This window comes from Amblyomma mixtum, chromosome 2, assembly GCF_055824585.1.
Source record: "Amblyomma mixtum isolate Tamu chromosome 2, ASM5582458v1, whole genome shotgun sequence".
In the NCBI taxonomy this organism is placed as follows: Eukaryota; Metazoa; Arthropoda; class Arachnida; order Ixodida; family Ixodidae; genus Amblyomma; species Amblyomma mixtum.
The window spans coordinates 318,587,956-318,613,380 of NC_143013.1; the positions used below are offsets into that span (position 1 = coordinate 318,587,956).

The following is a 25,425-nucleotide window of genomic DNA, read 5'->3' on the forward strand; positions in this document are numbered from 1 at the left end:
CCTGGTCGAAACGTTGAATAAATCTGTTATGTTTTTCATTGTGACTTATATATATATATATATATATATATATATATATATATATATATATATATATATATATAATAGGACGTACTACGTCCGCCGCTTACAACGTGGGTGGCGCTGATGAACACGGAGGTCGTGGATTCGGTACCCACCGGTGGCATGTGGTTGTTTTTTCTTCTGCTTTTCTAATCAATTATGTTTAAGCGATGGCGTATTCAGTAGTATTCTCCGTTGATCAACACCACAAAATAAATATAAATAAAATCCCCTATGTTCCTTGGTTTCTGTGGCTGTGTATATGCACACACACACTTCTGCGCCGGGATCGCGACGCACTACGAGTAGCCTTTGTCTGTTCCTTGACCATATGAAGCGAACTAGACCTGCAATAGCACCTTGGTGTAGGCTTTAGTAGTCCCTTTCTTTCAATACCGCAAAATTTTAGTTATTAAGAAACGCTCTTTTCGTGCCAAAATCTACACTTTGACAAATTAACGACGAGAAGGTAAAAACGCCCGCGCAAAACTAGAATAGAACAAACGCAAGGTCTTTACTCCCATGACAATGTTTCCGACGAACGCGCTTCACGTCGAAGACAGGTCGACTTGCCGAAGAGCCGTGACAGCTGGCTGAGGTTGCTCGACAGCCGTCCCACCTCCAGCGCTATTGCGGCACCCGGGATAAGTGTGAAAAAAAAGCTGGAACGCATAAGACGACGAACGGAATGCTAACAGCCCGACGACGAGGCTGATAGAAAAGATGGGAGAGGAACTCACTCGAAAAGAACCCACTGAAGTAGTGGCACAAACAATCAGTGAACTTGCTAGAGAGAAAGGAGAACTGCATCTGTCTGAGACGCTTGAACAGAATGAATTATAACGAACTGTCTTTGTCATGAGTAGCCATAGCGATTCTTCACGTTCTCTGCGCACAGGCCTGGGGTTATGGTTCTTCATTGAACACTGCAGCACGTCGTCGACATCCGATACGAAGGCTGTTGCTGCGCCGCGTTCATACTTTTATTAGACAACACCTGTGTAAGGTTTCGTTCATCCAACGTACGCAGCTCTCCCGAGCGGCCAGCCTAAGCGGACTTGTGTTTATGTTTGTGGGGAGGCTATTGTAACGTTATTTTTGGAACTTCTTCACTCACTTCTAAACGCGGCAGCGGAGATGCATGACTTCTGTAGATAACACTACACCGTCAGTGAAGTTCGCGGTGCTGTATTTTGTTTGCCGCATCCGGTTCGCGATAGTGGAATGCCCATTACTTTCTTTTTTTTGGGCCCTCCGCACAACCGCACAGAAAGGGGTCAGTCAACCCAGCGGAATAAGGGGGGGGGGGGGGGGGGGGATATTGGATATTGCTACGCTAGCTGCAGGCATGAGGAGCGACGATGCTTAACAGATGAGTTGAAGTGGCTTTCCTGGAACTTGGGTCAACCGGACGTTGAAGTAATCTGCATCATGGGAAAGTGAGAGTGTTCGCGAAGCTCGCAGCAGGAAAGCAAAATCGTGATGGTGGAAAGTGTACATACGATATGTGTACGGTGTCGCGATGAGCTACCTTCTTTCCCAAATCATTGATTGGTTGTGTTTTCCTTTACCCAATAAGTTATTGGGTGGATGTTTGTACGGTACCTGATTGGTTATTCCTCCCACCGAGGGCGGGGACATAGGATTTAAAACCCGCTGCTTCGGCAGGACAGAGGGCTGGTTTCGTCACATCGAGTCAATCAAGTGTAAATATGTTCTCCTTGCTTGTATCTTCCTTTGTGCTTTTAATTGTTATAAAAAGTTAACCTCTCCAGAAGTGTCCTCTTGCAATGTGATTGAGCAGTTACCCAATGTTAGCAGACCTGTGATTGATTAGCAGACCTAGTGTTTGTGCGCATGTGGTGTCCCCTCTCTTGTTAGTGTCTTTGTTGCGCCGCCGTTCATTTCATTTTATCAGTGAGAAACACGCTTGCGTCTTTTCATTCCCTCTTTTTTGCAGCTACATGAACTACGGCGCCATTGGATTCGTCATCGGACATGAAATAACGCATGGCTTCGATGACAGAGGTGAGCCCCCCTTCCGCCTTTTCATAGCTAGGCGATATGTGGAGTATAGTCCGACGGCGCTTTTGCTTAGCACTAAAGTGGCGTTAGACGGCATGTCAAAAGCGCTTTCCGGCGCCGTCTGGCGGTTCTAAGCAGCAGCCGTGTTGTCCGCGCCTCTGTAGGGAGGACTGTGCCAAGCCAATCGCCATACCCGTCAGTGGTCGCATCCCGTTACAGCTCAAATGACAAAAAACGTATCTTCAGCCTTGTATTATTATTTCGAAGCTGCTGTTTCAGCGTTGTGCTTGGTTTAAAAGGCTACGCAAGAACAACGAAAGCGTAGTTTCACGTATGGACTAATTTGAAGGCAAAGTTACGTGAGAAGCTAACACTGATAATACCACATGCAAGGCTCACTCACATTGCAAGCAAAGCATACTCAAGATTTAGCTGGAAAATATTGAAATCAGATGAAGGGTCCTACTGCTGACATGGACAAGAATGCAAGAACCTGATCCTCGGAAACGACACCCTTGACGGTTGCACACGTTTCGGCTGAGCTCACTGGCACGCTCACTGAAACGGCGACCTATTTGCGTAATGCAAATGAAACCGAAACCTGTTTGAATCTGATGCACAACACGTGACGTACACTGAGAGAACGTATTCTGGTTGCCACTGGGAATATGCTGGTTATAACCGTGCTAGTGTAACTTAAGTTTTTGTTAATATTTTGTTTTGTTTTTTAATTGTTCAGTCGCTCACTCACTCACGCACGCGTAACATCACGCACACTGTCCAAATAGGACAGAAAACTGATGAGATGGTGCACGCTGCAGAATTCACTTTATAAATGATGACTGAACAAACGTTGCGCGGCCACCTTTCTTTGTGACCCGTTTTTGTGTTCTTCACAGGGCGACAGTTCGACAAAGACGGCAACAACGTGAACTGGTGGGAGCACGAGACGGACCAGCGGTTCCGCGAGAGAGCTCAGTGCATCATCGACCAGTACGGCAACTACACCGTCGCCAAGGGCACTATGAAGGTTCGCATTTTCCTGCCTCTGCCTTCAACGTCGGCCTCCGTCCTCTGGCCACGTTTAAAATGTGGAGCCTGCCGGTGCAATAGTCGTGTAATCAAGGACGTCACGGTCCGCCTATAGTCGCCCACCTTCTGTTCAAAGCAGGAATCTTTCGGTCATACCAGTTGCAAAGCATAACACCAATGTATTAAAATCCTGTGCTCTGATTGGTCCAGGACACGGTGAGTTGCAGATTGTTACGCCACCTGCGGTTTTCAGAAAAACTACTCAGCGCTTCCAAAAACATGCAGGATTAGACAAGAACCAGAAGATCCACGCCGCCAGTAGTAGCTGACCCCTGCGTTCAAAGGAAGTGTCACTATTTGTTGACCTCCGAAAACTGGATTCTGGCCATAGCCGGATCTTGGTTCGGACTATGACAACTAGTCGGTTTAGAGAGGTCTGGTTCAAAGTTCACAGGACTCGGCCACTACGATTTGCCAACGGCAAATAGGTTGCTTGTGGCGTGAAGGTCGTGGCATAACTTTTGTTCATACTAGCTTGTTAATAATTCTGAGTAAAAAGAATTTGGCCGAACTAAAAAATGACGAACAGTTCCAGTGTTAAATGTTTCTTTGCCTGTCTCGCCCATTTCTCGCACTTAACTATGGGGCGTAGCGTCTGTGTGCACCTGTCAATGCATGATAGGGCCGTTTCTTACTGTGATTACGTCACCCATGGGACACCAACGAGGAGCATTTCACTGCGCGATGGGCGCTCTACCAATTAACCCCAACAATTGTTCCACGAGCAGGCGCCAGAGCATTGTAGAACTCCTCCCAGGTCTCGTCCTAGCCACTGTGCCCAATGACGCAGTTTGACGTGCGCTGCCCGCTCGAGACCACATTTTCGCATCACAAAGCCAATCGAGCTCGCGTCTGGGGCGAAAAAGGGCAGGCGAAGCCCGGCGGCGTTCTCAGGACAGGCGCTGTGCTGTCTTGCAGGTGAACGGCGTCAACACGCAGGGCGAGAACATTGCGGACAACGGGGGCATCAAGGAGGCCTTCAAGGTGAGCCCTTGAACGCTGCGTTTCATTGCGAGTCGAGCGCAGAAGATAATAGCATCAGCTGCTTTAAGCATGAATGCGCCATTTTCTTCCAGCTTAATACAAACGCGGCCATTGAGATATAACGTTCAACTATAGCGTCAATGCGTCAACAATGCGCGTCGTATTCAATGTGGTTTAACTGCATGCTGATTCACTAGTGACATGGGCCCCGCCGAGGTGGCTCAGTGGTTACGGTACTCGGCTGCTGACCCGAAAGACGCGGGTTGGATCCCGGCCACGGCGGCCGAATTTCGATGAAGGCGAAATTGTAGAGGCCCGTGTGCTGTGCGATGTCAGTGGACGTTAAAGAACCCCAGGTGGTCGAAATTTCCAGAGCCCTTCACTACGACGTCCTTCATAGCCAGAGTCGCTTTGGGACGTTAAACCCCAATAAACCATAAACCAAACCTAATGACATGCACATGTCGGCTTCGGAATGGTCATTTGAACGCTTCTGGGGACAGACGATCGCTGGCATCTGTTTCACTGCCTTTACCCGCACGCCGGATTCTGCGAGTCTCCCATTTTGCTTTAATCTCCACAAGTCCCACTAATGGACATTGCCATTTCAGAATTCAGTTCAGCGCGAATTTTATTTATAGCAGTCGTTTACAAAAGCAACAGAGAGAGAGGGACAGACTATTTATTCTGCCTCCGCAGCGGCCCAAACTGGCTCAGTTGCCCCCATCGCATCGCACACACCAAGCATATGCTTTTCGCATACATGGAACACTGCTCAAACCTCACCTTATATTTCCTATACCCCGCCCACAACCTGGAGTGTCTGGCTAAACTTGGCCGAGATGGATAAATGACGGGCTTTAGCCAAACAGGTGACCCACCTTCTGGAGTCTTAATCTGAGTCCGAAATAAAGCTCTCACTGGCGTGCTAATAAAATGAAGCAAACAACAAGAGTACGTCAGTTCTGACAAGCTCAACATTAGAAATTTTGTTCCTGATCTGCATCAAATTTAATCTGCAACAAACAACAAAAAAAATGCTGCTCTGAAATACAGGTCAGAGCAGTAAACAAAGGCGCAACAGTAAAAATGACGTTTTAGATCGGCAACATATTGCTCGATGAAAGGATTTTAAATTATAAACAATTCCGGTCCTCTGTCATCGAAACCAAACTAGCTGGTAGTACGCCTATGTATCTTCTGTGCACGAAGCACACGCAGCGAAATGTGCTTCGTGGACGTACATCCCTGGGCAGTGAAATAAAATGAGTTAGCGGTAGCAAACCTATTAGCCATGCTTTCGGCACGCCAGGCTCCGTAAACCAGCACATCTGATTATTTGGCCGTGCCATTGGACTGCTGGTAGCAATTCGCACTGCACTATTCCACCGTGATGAGTAAGCCAGAGAAGCGTGCTTTGTGTCAAGGTTTGCGGTTCTTAGATGCATTTCGCCTGCCGGCGCGAATAGGATGCAGTGAAGCCTACTTGCATAGAGCTGGAGACAAGTGGCCCGCATTTTACTAACATTTCGTGGAAGCTGCGTTTTGCAATGCTTCGGAGAAAAGGGCTCTTTATAAGTATCACGACCGCGATTCGTGTGTTGCGGCTGGTTTAAACGCTTTGGGCTGTGCACTAGAGGCTGCGGCTAAAAAACACTAGGCGCCAAGTATAGGACGTTCACTTTTGTCTGACTTGGAATAAAATTTACCATGAGGGCAATTTTTCTTTCCCTTCTACGAACTGTTGAAAAAAATAATCTTTCTCAGCGAGTAGCTGTTGCCGACACTTCTCTGTCGTGAGCATTCTTCCTGTAAAGGTTAAAAGGTGTTTCCAGAATTTCAGAGCAGTGCGAAGTATGTTATTATTCTGTTAGACGTGACACTTCAAAGAAAAAAAGATATTTATCCATTCAGCCTTTGAAAATATCCGGAGATACACTCAGAGTATTCTTTTCAGAATTCATGAGCGACCTTACACGGAGGAGGCCGTTTTTGGTTGTTGTTTTTTTCTACGTGAGGATGTCTAACACATCAGATTTCTGGTCTTCTTGTAGTTAATGCTGCATTATTCGCGCAGTCGAAATTGACGTATGCACGGAGGAATAGCTCAGTCACAACTTGTAGCTCAGGCCTAGCAAAAATATATCACATTTCGGCGCTTCTCAACAATCAGTGACGTTGGTGTGACGGGCTAACCATTTCCCCGGTCTGGTAAGTGTTTCGTAACTGCTCGTTATAACGCCTGCTATCACTCATCATTCATCGGCCGTGTGAGTGTAACAACCGTCCGAGAGACCCGAACAACAGAGGACTATACTAGGCGCGCGTTTTGCTGCATTTTCGTTTGTAAAACGACCGCGCGGACGTCACTTGTGAAACAGTAGCTAAGCCTTAATGCAATCCGCTGTCTTGTGTAGAAACAGGTGTAATTCCCCATCGGACATTTCTCGTGTTCATCGATTTGATGGAGGTGTGCGCGCGCAACGCGACGCTCTTACCGCGCCCTGTTTGAAGACGGTAAGCGATAACGAGGAAGGTGTCTGCGTCTCGTTGTACTACACGACCTCTCCAGCGTTAATGGGGCAGCAATGCAGTGCCTACTTTTTCCTTTCTTCTTGTTTTGGTTATTCTCAGTTTAGCCTTACCCGCATCGTTCGACTTAGTCGCGTGCTTAGATCCACGCCAGCGTCTTTTGGGGCTGCACACGGTGTCGACCTGTGCTTCATCGAGAGCTTTGCGAACGTGTCGCTCAGGTGTCTCCCTGCGACGCGGAGAACTGCCTTGGCGCTCACATTGCGCTAACGTGCGTCGCGGCTGTTCTACGTAGTGGCTCGGTTTATGCGGAATTTGAACTCAAGCATCGATCCATTGTGTCGGAGTTATTGCGTTTTTGTACGCAAGTGCATCCTTTCACTCAGTCTTTCAAAAAGGAAACCTCCGGGATGCTGTATTCTTAGATGATTCGCCTGCCTTAGCGGAATTGTTTCACATGCAAGAACTCTGTTACGGCAGCCGCTTTACGCTCGTTGCTGGCGTACCAACTCGCCCACCTTTGCGCATTAACCGAAGCCAAGTAAAAGCTTCGGAGATAAACAAAAAAAGAAAAGTAGCGGTGAAGGTGGGAGGAGCCCAACTAAGATGTCGCCTCACAAGCAGGACGCAGACACTGAGCGTTCAGCTTGTGCAAATCAGCGGAAGCATAAGCCTAATTCTCCGTGTTTATCTGTTCTACCCATTTTCGCACTTTGCTATGGATATTTAAGTACGTAAGACCTTCGAAACTCGGAACGGCTCTTGCATGATGAGTGCTTTGAATGAAGACGGTAATACCTTAGTCGACAATGCTTGCAGGAAAGTGAATAATATTTTGAAGCTATTTGGACGCCAAGATGTCCATAACGGGATGGTGGAAAGTTACTCCAGAAGACAGAATGCCGTAACATGACGTGAAGTTTTCTTAGTCATGGCCAACCGACAGTCATGGGAATTTACACTGGATTAGGTTCCACGGAACGAAAATTCCAATCACTGCAGTTCATGTGCACACAAAAGCTCGCTGTTCAGTCATTTCACTCCGCCATATAATTCTACAAAATGCACGTGAAGTTCTCTTAGTCATGGCAAACCGATAGTCTTGGGAATTTACACTGGGTTAGGTTCCAGGGAACGAAAATTCCAATCACTGCAGTTAATATGCACACAAAAGCTCGCTGTTCAGGTATTTCACTCCACCATATAATTCTACAAAATGCACTACAAGAAGTTGAGGTAAAGTGCACATTTTTTTCTCCAGTGATTCCCCCCCGGTTGTTGACCCAAGTGGTGGAGCGTGAAAGAGTGCGAGCCTTTGAGTGTTTACAGAATTTCACGCATATTATTTCACTAGGGGCCGCTTCTATGTCGTTCTTGTAAAAGACTTTACGTTGTGCCTCATACAAGACGACGTCTAACCGGCGAGGCTGAGCAATAACGGTCCAACACGAAAAGAACGTTAGCTTTTTCTCTGCTCTTTCCGCGAACTCGTTCAGGAGGACACAATTTGTTTTAAAAAAAGTAGAAACTAGTAAATCGGCGAAAGCTGGAGCACGGAATTAACAGCTGGCGCGCCTGCCACAGATGCGTAGCCACCGGAGAGGGATCAGAAGTGCTTCGTTCTTCCCATTTTCTGACGCGTAGATCGGAAATCACAAATTAATAATCGCCGCAGTTTTAAATAACCGAGAAAAAATAAAGCTCGTTTGCTTCGAATGCTTCTCCCCGAATTCAAAATGTGGCGTTAGCCGAAGAGAAAAATATTCCTCAGCATGTCATCGTGCAAAAGAAAACAATGGCTTCCCTCGCAAGAGAACGCTAACAGATGCGCGCAACGCATTTTGTTATGTAACGAAAAAGGAAAACCTATTTTTATGTGATCTTCTTTTTTTCTTTGCCCTTCCTGCGCTGCTTCGTAAATACGCGGCGCGTAGCTTTTCGCTCGCGTTTGTCGCGAAGCTTTTGTCGCGCGCCGCGTTCTGTTGGCCGCAATTTGCTTGGCATGCGAGCGCACGCACAGGCCGTTATTGCGACCGGATAAGTTTGCCATACGCGTGGGGCTCGGGAATCGCATTCGCAAAAACCGGTTTCCTGCCGTCTGGGCTTTGATGGCCTGTTTCAGTAAACTGGGATGGAAACGTAGCACGGTGACGGTAACTCTGGTGCGCGTTTGCGTGCAGTTAAAACTGTATTGACCTCAGGCAAGTAAGCGTAATCTGTTATCGCGCTTGCACCTCGAAGCACGAGTATAAAGGGGTTCAGAAGGAGAGAGGGGAAAGAGGAAGGATTAATTCCCTCCCTCTGGTCCAACGCTCTAGCTACATATTTATAACCTTACCTCTCGCAACAAGCGATGGAGGTGCTGTATTAGTAGAACTTTTTGACGGGTCAGTTGGTACATCGTCATGAAAGAATGTCGTACGCCAAAAAAGGACGAAACAGGGACGAAACAGCGCCTCTTTCCTGTTCTATGTTTCCTTCCTGTTTCGTCCTTTTTTGGCGTACGACATTCTTTGCTGTACTAGGAGAGGCAGTGAAATTTGTCGGAGTCGGTTCCGTTGGTGGTGCGAGCCAGCTTTCTCAAGAGGTAGTAGGGTGCAGTAAGGGACTAACTACTCATTAACACCCAACGCAAGCGCAGCAACTGTGTTTTTGTACCGCTTTATTACAAATCTTTCTCACCTTGGAGTATATTTTCCATAACTCGTTAGGCTCGGTAGGCTGCAAGTTTTGAGGAAGTTGGTGTCAGATGAACTCTAGGCTTTTCGCTCCCGGCCTGCGCGAAGAAATGGCGCTTATTTTGTTGAAGTTCCCCCCCCCCCCCCCCCCCAGGGCTGAATAATTAATCACTTTGCCTGCCTTGGTGCCTTGGTAGGCGTCCGTAACTGATTCCAACTTCTCAGTGGAGCAGCACCCTGTGGTAACGAAGCGATCCTGTTCGGCGCGCGCACCACGCAGGCCTACCAGCGCTGGGTGAAAGAGAACGGTCCGGAGGCGGGTCTTCCGGGCCTGCGTTACACGCCGCATCAACTCTTCTGGATCAGCGCTGCCAACGTGAGTGTGCCAGCCGTAATTGACTTGTGGGTAATGCATTTTGCTGCCTGCTGCGACGCCATCGCGCACGGAAGTGCTGCCAGAATAGCCTCGACAGATGTCGCATGACACGCATGCTGCGTGCGTGTCTTCCCCTTCGTGATCCTTTGGTCCACGCAAAGACATGCCAGAAATGTGTACGGACGCGTAGCATCCAGAGTTGTAACGGCAAACTTAACCTAGCCATACTACGCGTATCAATTCTCATTGCTCGTGACACAGCTGTCAACGACACGAAGCAGGTCTACCCGGTACACTGCGTGGCACCCGCACCACGACCAGCGATGAGCGCTAACGTTTAGTTGCCTGGCACGATTTGTGACTCCACGCGACTGCCACTGTACCGCCCTTTCGCTCGGTATTACGCGGCGCTCTTCGCAGTCGAAACCGCGTCCTAATAAACCATGATAAAATTAGTCATTGAGTGCTGGAGCGAATGAGGGTCTCACCATGATTGCCTGGCCGATGTCTAGTCGAGAAGGAAGAGTAAACGGTGCTCATAATTATATCTCCAATAGTCCCCCAGCGGGAATTGCTTTCTTTTGTAATTTTTTAGGGGTTTACGTGTTTTGTGTGTACGGTTTATGCTACGTGTTTTGTGTGTACGGTTTATGCCAAGCAGATGAAGGAAAGAGTGAAGTGGCTTGAGGCGAGTATTGTAAGAAGGTTAACAGAACATGTTTCAAATGGCAGCGTGCAAAGACTAAAGTCAGCACCTTTTTGTCTCCTCTTCTCTCTTTCACACTCCTTCAAAGACTTTTTGCCGACGATTCCATCTTTTCATGATACTGAGCTTACCAGAACGTAATTTTTTTTTTTCCCGCAATACGGCTCGTTTCAAGTTTTCCGTGAATAAAGTTCGCTTGTGTGGGATATGCCCCCAGTGCTACGCATGTTTAATCCAACGGTGGCATTGAATTCGGGGTGGCTACGTGTCTGGAAAACTCACGCCTATCTCGGACACTGTTAGAAATCAGCAGGACTCCGGAATCCGGAGACCTGTAATGGCGTCCACCAAATCGTGCGAAAAAAAAAGCGGTGATGGCTCAATCGAATGCCTCTAATTAGCTGCCCAAAATGGAAGGGTGCCCCGAACAGTACGTGTCGTGAGCTGTTGCATCACATCAGACGCCAAAAGCGTCGCGTCAGCGTAGACGCAGTAACACACGTACTTTAATCACGCCCACTTTTTCATTGGAAAAGAATCAGACTGCCACTCTCGTCCTTACGAAAACAGCTCCCCGTGGGTGGTCGCTGTTGGCATGAAAGCTTGAATGGCAAATAAAGGAGTCCCTTTCGTCGCCGTAATCAGCGTTTACCGACAGGTCAAGGTCACATAGAGCAAAGGTGGTCAGGGAAAGCTCTTTTCTCTCGGAAAGTTAGTGTTGAGCTCTACACTTTCAGCGCCGCAATTAGAAAGCTCTCATGTTACGAACATTAACGTTGAACACTGCCGCTCTCATTGTATTACGTGTAAGCACCAAAGAATACTGCAATGTTTTTGGCATGCTCAGGAAATGACGGCACTGGGCTGTTTTTGGTTTTACTTCTTTATTTTTTTTTTTTTTTTGCTAGCGGGTTGCGGAAATCTGCTGTTGAGGCCGACTGACATGTTCTGGTGCGAACTCATCTCGCAGAGGTCATTGAAGTCGCAACAGTGAATGAAGTGTGCCATTCGGAATCTGTTTCAGGTCTGGTGTGGCAAGTACAGGCCGGAGGCCATGAAGCTCCGCATTATGTCCGGTTCGCACAGCCCACCGTCGTACAGGTGAGCCCCGTTCATTACCGCGGACGCTGGACAACGCGCCGGGACTTTCACAGAGAGAGACTGTCCTTCGCTAAACTAACACGTAGGGAGCCTGCAGTGCCTAGGCGGGGCGTGTCAGTGCCCTGATTTGTACCGCTCATAGCCTCAGGCACCAGCTGCCTGACTGATTCATATCGTTCGGCATGACTGCGCACCGAGCCTGGCACAGCGCACTAAAACGCTGTTTGTGACTTCGCCAAAGCTCGGACGATTGTGCCTCGGAAGTGACGATGGTGTCGCAAACAGCTGCTTCCTCCACTCGCCAGGCTGTGGGTTACGACGCTGCTGTCTGCTCGGAACACTTTACTGCATGCTCCCTGTAGTGTCCGGAGCATGCGGGCCAGGCAAATGGTCCCGTGAATCATAATACGCGACTAACATCCCACTTGGAATAAGTCTTCGTTGAGCAACATAGGCGTACGGCTGCTAGCAGCGCTGCCGAAAAGCAAAGAAAGCAAGAGAAAGGTGTCCGGCTAGTTCATTGGTACCGCATGGCTAAAAGAACAATGCTAGGAACAAGACGAAGGGCAAAAAGGACAGACACAGGCGCTGACTAAGAACTGACTTTAAACCCGACTTCAATCGCTGCATCGTAATAGGAAGAGGACGAGATAGGTGGTCCGGGGAAATTACTAAAGCGCTGGAGATACACTACAAAAATGAACAGTATGTATTGTCAGAAAAGGAGCTGCAATTTCTTCTGAGGGGCACGAAATTTTTCCATGTGCCTTTTCTGCCGCCGTTTTTAATAGCTTTGACAGAGTACACTGCGGGGCCAGTTGGTCATACATAATCTGAACGAACAAACGTAGCGTTTAAAGCAGGACACAGTGTCCTGTTTTAAACGCTACGTTTGTTCGTTCAGATAATAGCTTTGAACCCACCTTGTCAGCCTTGAATTTTTTACACCCTCCTCTTTTTTCCTTTAACATTTTTTGTCGCCTTTTGGCTATGGTTTTACCTTTTTTACTTTTATTTAGTCACGGCCATTTACACCATGGGATCTTATGTGTTTCAATATATTCTAGCCCCTTTTCCTTTTGACGCGACTAGACTGTTTTTTCATGATTATGCCCACAATGATCATGCCGGCTCCACCCCTGTATGTTAACCTGTTAACCTTATATATGCCTTGCTCCGAAATAAAACTTCAGTTGTTAGTCAGCGCCTGTATTTGTCCTTCCCTTCGTCCTTCATGTCCCTAGCGATGTTCTATTAGGCGCGAAGAAAGCAAGCTTCTTGCGTCAAAACCAAAGACTCGCAACAGTGGATGAAAAAAAAGATTTGGCCCTCAATTCACCCGGTTAAATTAAATGCCGTACCACTGAGCAGCTCTTCTTGGATTACCGCCTCACTATATCCACTGAATCGGTTCACTAGCTTTGGCGCTCTGTTCTTTTGCGTCGCTGTTCACTTCGTCGTGCACGTTGTTCAGCTTTATCCATGATTTACCGAAGGACCGGCTTCATTCATGATTTACCGTTTGCTGCACTGCACGTTCTTCCGGGGTCTTCATCCTTCGCCGCTTTTCTTTCTGGCATCTGCATGGGCACACACATAGTTTCTTATTATTACCTAGAGGGAAAGCTGGTTCCACATTATATGGGAGTTTGCATGGAGGCCCCCTCAAGACCACTTCAGCCACCATGGGCGCTCAAAACATCATGGGCCGGTGAGCTACCGACTGCAGAACTACAACTTTTGGCAAAAAAATAATAGAAAAATAAAGCTGTTATATAACTACGAATGTCCTAACATTCAATATCCTGTTTATAAATTACAACAAACGAGCGGAAAAGCATGTAAATGCAGAGTTTGCCCAAAATAAGAGATGGCTAGCTCTCCTATTGGCCAAGTATTAAACACTACAAAAACTAATATTTCGTGCTTAACAGAGGCACTTTTAAAAAGAAATATGTCTACAAAAAAAGTTATGTTGCTTAAACACTAAGAGGTTTTTAATGGCAATTCGGGAAAAAAAAAAGTTTTATTGGCGTCGTGTGCGGCTGCGGTTTCGCTACCATGGCTTTTGCACACGGCGTTCGCGCGAAAGTCGTCTGCGCACACACGAATAGCGTTTTCGGAATGAAGCATCTCAGTAGTGATATTCCATGTTCCTGAAAAAATGCGACTGCCCCGCAACAAGTAGCTCACCGCCCCATGATGCTTTGAGCGTCCATGGTGGCTGAAGTGCAGCGCCACCAGCTTTCTCTCTATAGGTAATAGTAAGAAACTCTATGGGCACACAGCGGCGCTTCTTGCTCTTCATTTTCACACCCTCTTTCCACTCGACTGCAGCTGGCGCGACACTCCTACGAGGTAACCCGAGCTTTCCAGAGTTGCTCCGAGGCTTCAGAATCACGCATCAGTACTTTCTCGCTGGTGACCCATCCAACGCGAGCGTGCTAAAACGGGATGTGGAGTTCTGCTTGCTGCTCAGTCATGGGTTAGATTACGGGCCACCACAGTTTCGCGATTTATAAAGCCGCCCATGTCCAGTGATACGATGCATATTGAACAACCCCTGTGGGGAAAAGGGGGAGGAAGGGGGGGGGGGGGGTGTTGTGGCAAAGCAGTGCGGCGTACCTAAGACCCCAGAGGTACAGTCAGGCCGGAATGAAACGCGAACACGCATATGTCATACATTTCTGCTTTGCACCGAGATATTCCTTTACAACCTATTTTCGATTATGCATTTCTGTAGGCCCTTTACCCAGACACATGAATCGGGCTAGTTGTACACTTCAGCTGAAAGTAGGCAGGTAAAATATTTTGTTTTCTTGACATGCTCTGTTCGCGTTTCATTCCGGCCCGACTGTACCTGCAGCACGTGGAGATTCAAAAATTTGCGCTGCATGTGCTAACTAGGTTCCCTAAGCCCTACCTTCCTGAGACCTGTCCATGCGAAATTTCTTCAATATTTTAGACAACAAAACCGCAGGTGTGCCAGCCATGGAAGAAGACTTGGTGCCGTAAAAAGCTGCTTTCAGAACACCCCGTGGTATCTATAGTGAGTGTGGTCCAAGTTGTCTTGTTTCGTTCTTCAAGAGCCCTCAAAATGGTCTCGGCGAACACGTCTTACGGTGGGGATCAATAAAAGCAAGCATACTCACTTGTATTATAACATACATACATCAAAGCGCTTTGAAGCATTTATAACAGCACTCGTAAAAGTGCAACAGACACACATATTATTCTGAAAAGATCACTGTAGTTTTCCTGTGTGCTTCGGGAACTTCGTGATTTTCTCCAAATAGGACATTTCTGAGCTCGCAGCCAGAAGTTCGAAACGCAGCAAAAGATATTTCAATCATGTTTTGGTCCATAAGAGTGTGCGAATAGTACTTTTCAAACGGGAATCAAATATAAATCCAATATTTTCACTCATATTCGCTAATTGGGTGAATATTTGTGGAGATGCCTGAGCTCTGCCGCGTTGCCTAATCTTGGAAGCCACGTTTGAGCACTGTGAACGACGCCACGTGAATGAACCGGCGCAGGACCACGCTCTGACCGGCGTCAGTGTGGGCTCTGCTTTTGAAACAGTCGTCGAAGGAAACTGCCGGTTGCCTTATTCAAACTTCGTGCCAATTATTCGAAAACCTACCAACCTATTTGATTCAGTTCGAATAATTTCATTAGTGTGACAAGTCGAATAGAATGTCATTCGATTTGCAATTCGTAATTTTCGAATACTCGATCGAGAGAGGTGGACCAGCCTGATGTGGCGCCTCTCTACGCAGGGTTATCGGCCCCATGTCCAACACACCCGAGTTCGCCCAGGAGTTCAACTGCCCGCCAGGATCTCCCATGAACCCCGCCAAAAAGTGCGCCGTGTGGTGATGGCGCACCGCCGGGCACTGCTCACCCGCCGGGAACATTGCTGTGCCAGATGGACACTCCGGGGGGTGGCGCCGCGGTGCTGGGCTCAAAATTGGGCCGACGAAACTGTGCGCGCGTGCCTGTACCACCCGCAGGCCCATCGCCGTGAAAACAAGCAGTGCGCACAACAATGTCTCGTGTGTGTTTGACGGCGCTGTCGTTGCCATACTCCTGTTGGTCTGCGGCGGTAAGTGATGTCTGGGGGCGGCCGTTTGCAAACCATACCGAGTAAAACGTTTTACTCAATTTCGGGCGCTCAAATGGGGCTCCCATGATTGGCACCCATTTCTGCACCCTTTCAACGGCCAAATATTCATCATTACACCTCTCTTCCTTGCCGAAGGGGGGGGTGTTCACGTTTCGCCCTTTATCATGGCCATGGTGAGTAGAAATGGAGGATGCTTCTCACTTATGGGCGATATAGAGCCAGACCCCGGATATTTTGTGCATTTTCTCTCTCTCATACGCCGCTCTGTAAGCCATGCACTTATTCTATTTTTCTTGCTTTCCATCGCAAGCATTAACTACATTATAATCGCGCGCTTCTAAAAGCAGCGAGATACGTTTAGGTCAGCTTCTGAGCTATTATACGACCCTGAAACTCTCTGAATCTGTGAGCTGTTACTTTTTGCTGAACATACTGTTCTGTAACTCTGCTACGGGTCGCTGCTAGCCGACCGATGCGTCCATGTGGTGTTGGACGCCAGCGGAGCGTCGCTGAGACATCGGCGCTGGCGAACTGCGATAGCTTCAGAGTAAATTTGGAGGCTTTCTGCGGCGATTTTATTTGTATGTGACTTTTTCCCCATGCTGTGCATCCCCCCGCCCCCCTTCTTTGTGAATGCTGCATGCAGAGTTTCGGTTCTCTTATTCTCTAATTAGCATCCTCAAAGCACTCACTCGCTTTTCTTGAGCACCAAGAAGTTTTAATTGCGTTCTTGCCATTGAGTACAGTTATGAACTTTTACACCTGGGCGTATTTTCTCTTTTTACACGTTTTTCAGTTTTATAGTTACTGGCACAGAGCAGCTCTAGATGAGCGTAGCGGCTTCTGTAAATTTGACATTAACTTGCGGGCGTTTGAAGATATCCAAGTTCTAGTTCTTTAAAATTAACTGCACCATACTTAAACGAATTAAAGCAGAGAGTAACTTTAGGTCAGCTTCTGACCTATTCTACGGCCCTGAAACAAATAAAACTGTGAGCTGCACGAGTTGTGTGATTCGCCACCATAATGACAAAAAATGGCTGAGGCTTAGCTTAGGTTAAGCCTAGTCAGATGCGAAGCATATTGTCGCCGAGTTGCATATCGAGCACGCCGCTTGGCTAGACGTTCTTCACGCTCTTCATTAGTCTCTGTAGCACGCCGCAACTTTTGCTTCTCATTCCAACGAGCAGCCCTGTCTCCAGGAGGCATCTCTATCCTGTGTACGCCTAGCAGAGGCAGGCGCTCCCCCTTGTATATCGCTGCTCCAGCATCACGTGTTCACTACAGCGCACCTAGCGGCAGAAGCAGAAAACACATTGGTCGCGACGCCTCGCGCGACGGCGCGAGCTGGGGCCCCGTTTCTCCTATGTCGTTACGTCACGCATCACGTGGTCCTCCTTGGTCGCGACGCCCCGCGCGACGGCGCGAGCTGGGCCCCCGTTTCTCATCTGCTGTGACGTCACGTACCACGTGATCATCCTTGGTCACGACGCCTCGCGCGACGGCGCGAGTTGGGCCCCCGCTTTTCATCTGCTGTGACGTCACGCATCACGTGGTATGACATGGAGGTCACGAAAGGTCAATGGTAACGACACCGCCGCGCTCGAGGAGCTGGGTTGGGCTATTTTAGTATGCTTCGCATAAAATAACAACTTGCTCCCGTGGTGTGCTGTCACATTTGCCGACACTGGCTGAGCGGTGGTCATAGTTTGGCCTTCTCTGTTTGAAGTCTCCCTGAGAAGCCCAGGAGAAACTGTGCACCTCTCTTATGTTGGTCAAATTGTTGGTCATTTGACCAACACTGTACCCACATCGAGTTATTGATCAATTCGCTCTCGCCCTACCATAAGCTTGCCGTCCCGGTTAGCTCAATTGGTATAGAGCGACTGCTGCCGTGAAGCGGTGGTCCCGGGTTCGAACTCTGGACCAGGATGAATTTTTCTTTAACTACGAAGTTTCTGAGAAAGCTGTACAGCTTTCCTTTGTACCCGTATGGCTTCGCTTGGGTGGATGCCAGTGAGTAATTTGCTCACTTATTACCTCTCTTATGTAATAAGCTAATTGCAGCACCCTGATGGCAACCGGGGTATTGCATGACAAACTCCGCTATATCCGCGTCGGTCGGCCTGCGTCGCCTCTGCATTCTCAGACCGGCAAGACTGGGCCGCTGGTTCCTACATTTCTCACGTTATGCAACATTTCTTGACCGTTCTAAGCCTCGGAACACGACACTTCGCATGGTAAGAACGAACGGATTGGGTAAACAGAGCGGTAGCGCAGGCTTCGCTCTCCTTCCACCTTCGTGTGCGCAGAAAATGCATGTAGAACAACATGACTGCTAAGCTGGGCTTGTTGCTGCAGTGTTCATCAGAAACATCACCAAAACATAGTTAAACTGCGCCTAACATAGTTAAACATAGTTAAACTGCGCCTAAAAAACTTTACATCATGTTAGGATATGGAACGGCTGATATGGTCCCGCGAGAAATTTTTAATTTGCACAGAAAATCGCAAAGCTACACGAAGTATTTCCATGCGGTGTAGCTCCCGTAACAGCAGTTCGACTGCATCATGTCGCCATAATTTAAGTATTCACCAAACCTTCGTCAAATGCGTCGTGTTCCTAATTTAGTCTGTATACCTTGCAAACGTTTTCGCTGTTTTCAGTAAGCATGCCAGAGAAGAGACTGCCTATACAGAAAAGCGGCGCCTCTTTGTCGCCGACGAATGACGCTCGAAAATTTACAAAAAATATGCAGCTGTAGGTCCAACACACTTTGCTCTACGTGTTCTCTCCGTGCTCTCTGCTCCGGGCCTCTGGGACTACAGAAATACTCAACGTGACTTACTGTATTCACTCGGTTAAGGGCCGCAAATTTTTCCACGATTTTGGTGAGACACTGACCTTACACGAATGCGGCATCTAAGTTCAATTTTCCAAATATATTGCGGGGAAACGGCCGTATTTTCCGGACTATAGTCTGCGGGCTATACATGCCTAAAAGCTGGAATAACACGAGGTGCGGACTGTGTATGGGTGCAGACTATACAGTATACAGTGATTTAAGTTTCGCCACCTTTTTTATACGCGAAGAAGCCTAGCGTTTCTTTCGAAGTAAAATGAAAACGATCCCTGTCTGCGGCTGCAAAATTTTGCCATGCTAAATCACAGCGAAATCCAACATATGCAATCAACTTCGATATGCAAGCAAATCCTGCCGGCGGTGTAGTGCCTGCGTTGCAGTGCTTGGGATTTGTGAGCCCATGCGAATAACCTCAACCTCAATGAATAACGCCAGAGGCGTCGTAGTCCTTCTTCAAGAACAGTTGCAGTAGCTACGAAAGCGCGGAGAGCCATCCCCGCAGCATTCGGCACGCAGTCAAGTCGAACTGAGCGGGAGAGAACTGGAGGTTGATGAACGTGCACGGATGTCGGCTGCTTTCCTGAAGCTACTACAGGGTTAACTACTACTAAATCGTTACTAAAACTACTAAAGCGTTAACGCTACTAAAGGAAATCTGGGTTGCTTCCCTGAAATATCAGCGGCCAATCAAACTTTTCAACCGGAATTCGTACCCGCGAACTATGCACCGGGTGCCGATTATTCAAGATTTAACAGTTTTATTTTAGGCCAAAATTTGTCCCTGTGGACTATAGTCCGGCAAATACAGTGTGTGTGTGTGTGTATATATATATATATATATATATATATATATATATATATATATATATATTAGGGGTGTGCGAATATCAAATTTTTCGAATACGAATCGAATATCGAATAATCAAGGACAGACGCATTTAATCCCTACAACACATACATTTGGGCACCCAAGAACATCACAGTTCAATTATCGATGATTAAATGAACACAAAAGGTGTGTGCGGCTTGTGTGCGGCTGCACAAAAAGTATCAAAGTCTCGAACATTTTTCTTAGAAGAGTGGAAATATCAGAGAAGATGGCTAGTACACAGCATTGATTAAGGCTAGCTTGCCATCAGCACAAAAGCGCGTTGCTGGGATGACGTAAAAGGTTGTCGTGAAGGAAAACCAGCTGCACCACATGGTCAGGCAGAAGTAGTTCCCTTCTAACTGAAACGACTCCTCCAGCCACAGAAAATGCCCTCTCACTTGGCACTGACCTGGTACGTATTGCGAGGTACTTCGTGCACAGCTCTGACTATACCAGCTTCGCAGGTATAGCCACAAAAAAGCTCACCAGCGCAGTCAGCTACGGCATGGCCCTTGGAGGAAGAAAGAATTTTCCTTCCGTGTAGGCGCCGCCATGTCGCCATCTGTCGATAGGGCTTGCGGATCGAAATGAACGCCGGTGCTCACAATGAATATTCGGCTAGATACGAATATTCGCGTCAGGTCGAATATTTGAAACAACACGAATACTTGGATTTCGAATCGAATTCGAATACTAAAAATATAATATTCGAAATATATTCGAAAATTTCGCATATTCGCGCACCCCTAATATATATATATATATATATATATATATATATATATATATATATAAGGGATAACAAAATCTTCAAGGCAACTGATTAAAAATATAATAAGTTGGGGAAGTCACATTGAAAAACTTAAGATTTATTCAACGTTTCGACCAGGGACTGCTCTTTTTCAAGACCAGTCCCTGGTCGAAACGTTGAATAAATCTGTTAAGTTTTTCAATGTGACTTCCCCAACTTACTATATATATATATATATATATATATATATATATATATATATATATATATATATATATATATATATATATATATATATATATATATACGCTAACACCACACTTCACGAAGTCAAAAGCTACGGCCAGACGAGCTGTGGTGATGCTCTTAGCCGTGAATTTCGCGTCATCTCACAGTCGGTTTTTTCATCGGTTCCGAGTACAGGCATCTGAGTTTTTCTTTTAAAGAAGCATAGACACCTAATTTTTGAATGCCTGTGTGACCTAAACGTAGATTTGATGTCACAGAGCTGTTGAAACTAAAACCGAAACATCATTAGAGAAAAATTCCATTGTAAATTATTAAGCGACCCTAGGTGAGTACCATGTGGTGATATATGTATAACGTCCTACGCATCTCTGTAAAGAAGAAAACATGCCACCAAAATCAGATGTCTACATTCCTTTAACCCTTTTAGGGTAGATTTTGTTCTTCTCCCGCAACTCCCGTAAAGTCAAAATTTTTTATTGCGCATTTTGAATAAACAGAATGGGTAACACCAGGTAAAAAAAAAGTTGGCAGAGACACTTAAGACTGCTTACGTGTGAGAAGGCGTAAGCCAACCGTTCACTTAATTTGTGAACGCAGTCAGAGCGCGCCACGGCGTGACGCAGCTGGCAATCTGCCTTCTTCACAGGGCCGCTCTGCGAATGCACGCCTCTGTGAGCGCACGCTGAGGAAGTCCAGCTGTTCTACGCTAATCTGGAGTCCTCCACTACAGCGTCGCTGATAGCCCCTGTGTCGCTTCGAGACGTTGAAACCCTGACATTGCTACTATTATTACAAACTGAAGGAAATATAAATTGGCTTTTTTTTTTTTTCAGAATGCGAACATCCTTTGTTAGACGCAAGGATAGGCGGCCTTGTCGCAGCGGTAGAGATTAAGAAAAAAACTGTCAGGGTTTGAACCTGGTTAAATCTATCAGTGCGAAAGCAATCCCAAATCACCAAGGTCAAATTTTGGCAATGACCAGGGTCAAATTTGGATGCCGCCATCGTGTCCGGCACGCTCAATTATGGTTGGACATAAATTTTGGTCCAAACCGGCCAAGGTCAAACTTCGGAGTTGGCCAAGGCCAAATTTTGGAAATAACCCGGGTCAAATTCGGAGCCGTTGTGTTAGGCATGTTGAATTCGGTGTGGACATCGATTTTGGTCTAAATCGTCGAAGGTCAAATTTCAGGGTGGACCAAATTTTGGGGCTGGTCAGGGCCATATTTGAGGTCACCGCCGTGTTAGACGCGGGCAGTTATAACTAGAAATCGATTTAGGTCCAAATCTGCCAAGGTCAAATTTCTGAGGTGGCCGGGGCCAAATTTTGGGGGAGGCCGGGGTCAAATATGGAGGTCACCATGGTGTTGCAAAAAATTGGAAAATTGAAAATCGGTTTTTGAGGAAAGGAAATGTTGCAGTAATTGTCTCACATCTCGGTGTACACACGAACCACGCCGTATGGGAAGGGAGGAAAGTGGAAGAAGAAAGAAAATCGGTGCCGTAGTGAAGGTCTCCGAAATAACTTCCACCACCTGGGGTTCTTTAACGTGCACTGTCATCACACATCAATCGGGTGGCCTTTTGCGTTTCGCCTCCATCGAAACGCGGCCGCCGCGGCTGGATTCGAACTCAGGAACTCCAGCTCAGTAGCTGAGCGCGCTAGCCCTGAGCCACCGCGATGGGTCGAAATATTGTGCTAAAGCAGTTTTTTCAGGTAGACAACACCACCACGTACCTAAAAGCGCGGTTGAGGTGTCCACTTACCCAGGGAGACAGTTTTGCCCGTCTTTTTCAACGTCAATATCAATTTGCCCAATGTAAGTACGCCGGCGGCCTATGCTCCAGTGCCGCGTTTCTGCAGCAGTGTGGTAAACGCCAGCGCGCATTCCTCTAGTGCCTTGTTTCTGCCGCAACGTTTTCCACGGCAACGCATGCAGCGCACAATTCTCTGTCACTACCGTCACATAGCTCAAAGCGCGAATATTAGTTTGATGGTAGTATTGGTTGATGAATAAGACGACGTGCAATGCACAGCGCGAGTGTGTGATGCAGTTTAACACGAGGCGTGGTCGGCTGAAGCGATCTCGCAAAAAAATTCAGGGGGCACTTTGGCTCTCTAAAGTGCTGCAAGGCGAAAGCCTTTCCTGGCGCACTGGTTTGCATCGATTTCTTGATATTTTTTTAGTTTTTAATTTTTATTCATTTTTAATTTTTTTTCGTTTTATTTTTCATAATTTTTATTTCTTTATATTTCTCTTCTAAATTTTCTGTTTTATTTTTAATTTTCCCGTAACGGGAAGCGGGGAAGATTGGTGTGAACGAAGACACCGTATTCACTAGACGCGCCTTTGTTCATTCCTAACCATCGAGCTGGCATGGCGGAGTGGTTAGCGTGCTCGTCTCTCTCACTCCGGAGACCCTGGTTCGATTCCCCAACTCGACCAATTTCCTACTCGGTTTTGTTTATTTATCTGGTCTGACTAGGAAGGCTAATTGGTCAATTAACTAATTAACTAAACTCAGTCCCTCTTAGTTGGAGCATCACTATACGATCCCTTTAATTGTTTGCATGATTACTAGCCAGAGTACAATTGGCCCCGTTTGAAATTCGCGCACTATGACGTCACGAACATTTCGACCAATTGAAATGCGTGACATTTCTGTCGACAACGCCTGCTTACAACGATGAGACATGAAAGGCTTCCACCCTAAAAAAGGCGATAGCCTAGTGCTCTCGCGCAGTGGCCAGCGAAGCTGATCGGTTCGCACCTCCGCGGGTTCAAATCCCAGTAGCGGCAATATTTATCGTTTGCCCAAGGTCACCCTCAGTCATGCTTCACACAAACCGGTGAACCAAATTGACGTCGTGAAGTAGTGCTTTGGCAGTAAAATGCTGTCAACGCATAGGCTCCCCTTGGTAGCGCACCAGTAAAAATTAGGTAGTGGCTTAGCTCTGGTTAAGCCAGGATATACAAGCGAAAAGCTTCAGTTATTCTTAGTTTGACGGCCGTCCACACAGTGCCTGTACGGAGGCGGAGAAGGAGACGGAAATCGGCGCGGTTAAAACTGCCCGCAGGAATGCGGGGAGGCGGGTTGCCGGCTAAGACGCGGGCAACACGCGGCTGCAACGAAAGGTCAAACGGTGGGCGAGGAGGCGAAGCGCGCAGCTGTAGCGACAGCGAGGAGGCGACGCACATGCGCAGTAGAGCGCGGCTACGCCGAAAGGTCAGGCGATGGAGTCGGCGGCGGCGACGGCTGCGGCAGCGGCGAGGAGCGACCGCCTGCGCGGCGCGTGACGTCACTCGGTTTCGCGCATGCGCATAACTCACCAGTTCGGCTCACGCGAAGCTCGACTCTGACCCGCGTAGAAAAAAAAATCACGAAAACTGGAGGGGAGACATAAGCTCTGCATTATGGGTAAGACGCGATAGCGTTGGTGTGTTAATGCCCATAAATACGGAATAATTCACGACTTTGCAATCATAGATCCTTGCTGGCGCAGTGGTGTAGCGTTTAAGGTTTGGTTTGGTTTATGGGGTTTAACGTCCCAAAGCGACTAAGGCTATGAGAGACGCCGTAGTGGAGGGCTCCGGAAATTTCGACCACCTGGGGTTCTTTAACGTGCACTGACATCGCACAGCACACGGGCCTCTAGAATTTCTCCTCCAAAGAAATTCTAGCCGCCGCGGCCGCGATCGAACCCGCGTCTTTCGGGTCAGCAGCCGAGCACCATAACCGCTGAGCCACCGCGGCGGCTTAGCGTTTAAGCGATGCGCCACTGGCCGCGATGGCAGGTGCTGTAACCCGTGGGGCATGTTCGACCCAGGATGCTGTTACCAAGCAACCAATCATTAACTACCACCTGCCGGGGTGAATTCGCCACATAGATGCCGATTTTTTTTTTTTCCGGGCTTCCAGGTTCTATGCTACAGCGCCATTCACTGCAAATCGGCGGCAGCAATCATATCTTCTCAGTGTAGAAGTGAAGAACTTGAATCGAGGGGCGGGCAAAATTTCTGTTGAATTTTCTCAGCCATATGAATAGATTTTTTTTTTTTGCTGCCGGAAGGAACGCTAACATATGCAGAAAGAGCCAGATAATCAATTTTTACTTCAAACAATTATTGGTCGGAGCAGCCCCTTTAGTGAAATTTTCATCCTAACTGAGTGAATAGCCATGCTAAATATGCATAAATTAGCAGCGCGGGAAGGGTGCGTACTACTACTGCTAGTAGTAGTAGTAGTAGTAGCAGCAGCTGTTGCCCTCTAAACATAACGGTGCATACCCACTTGGGAGATTGGCCATGACACGACTTCGAGTTTTGTTATAAACTTGGATTGCGTAGTAGCTACTCCTCTGCTTCTTTTTCACCGCCAAAAGACCCAGTCCTCATTTTTCTCCTTGTTGATCTGAATTAGTTCTAACAGTTAAAAACGCACCAGCATCAGACGAAATAAGTGTAAGCAAGTGTCTCACTCGTGAATCTTCCGTTCCAACAGCATTAGACAAAAGCTACTTATGCAGTCAAGCATTCTGGAGACTCAGCGACCGAATTCGTCTCTTGGAATGAAAAAGCATGTAATGATGATATTCTACCATAGTTTCATTTGCGGCAATAGAGCAGGAAGACGCTATTTGAAATGGAAGATGAAAACTGAGAGGCTGCCGTGTCCTTTGTCAACCGGTAAAGCTTCTCTGGCCCATGGTTTGATTAAACAAGCATCGTTTCGGGAGTTGTTTGCATCCACGGTGCGTAAGTTACTGGGACAATAAGCCATAGCATGCCGCTCAGCAACGAAGCACCAGCTCAACATTTCGGCGATCCTGATAGTGCGGACTTCATATAAGTACCATCCCTATTTCGTTCATCGACGGTCTAAAGCTTTCACAGAAATTCGATCGGCTGTGTTTCCTTTGCCACTCGTTTGACGTTGTTCCGTTTGAGCACTCCGTCACTTTCTCTCTCTCACACACACACATACACGTGCACACACAAGCCC

At 47.4% G+C, this 25,425-nt stretch overlaps 1 protein-coding gene across 4 annotated transcripts in view; it reads left to right on the forward strand.

Moving 5' to 3' along the window:
• LOC149365130 (neprilysin-2-like) overlaps positions 1-15,724 on the forward strand; it is a 97,883-nt gene extending 82,159 nt beyond the window's left edge. For all 4 annotated transcript variants that reach the window (XM_089575219.1, XM_089575216.1, XM_089575217.1 and 1 more), the window contains exons 8-13: positions 2,024-2,091; positions 2,988-3,118; positions 4,099-4,164; positions 9,655-9,750; positions 11,481-11,557; positions 15,340-15,724. In XM_089575219.1, coding sequence (XP_089431345.1) covers positions 2,024-2,091; positions 2,988-3,118; positions 4,099-4,164; positions 9,655-9,750; positions 11,481-11,557; positions 15,340-15,439 — 538 coding nt within the window. In that variant the 3' untranslated portion in view covers positions 15,440-15,724. The remainder of the gene's footprint in view (positions 1-2,023; positions 2,092-2,987; positions 3,119-4,098; positions 4,165-9,654; positions 9,751-11,480; positions 11,558-15,339) is intronic.
• The last annotated feature ends 9,701 nt before the right edge of the window (positions 15,725-25,425 follow it).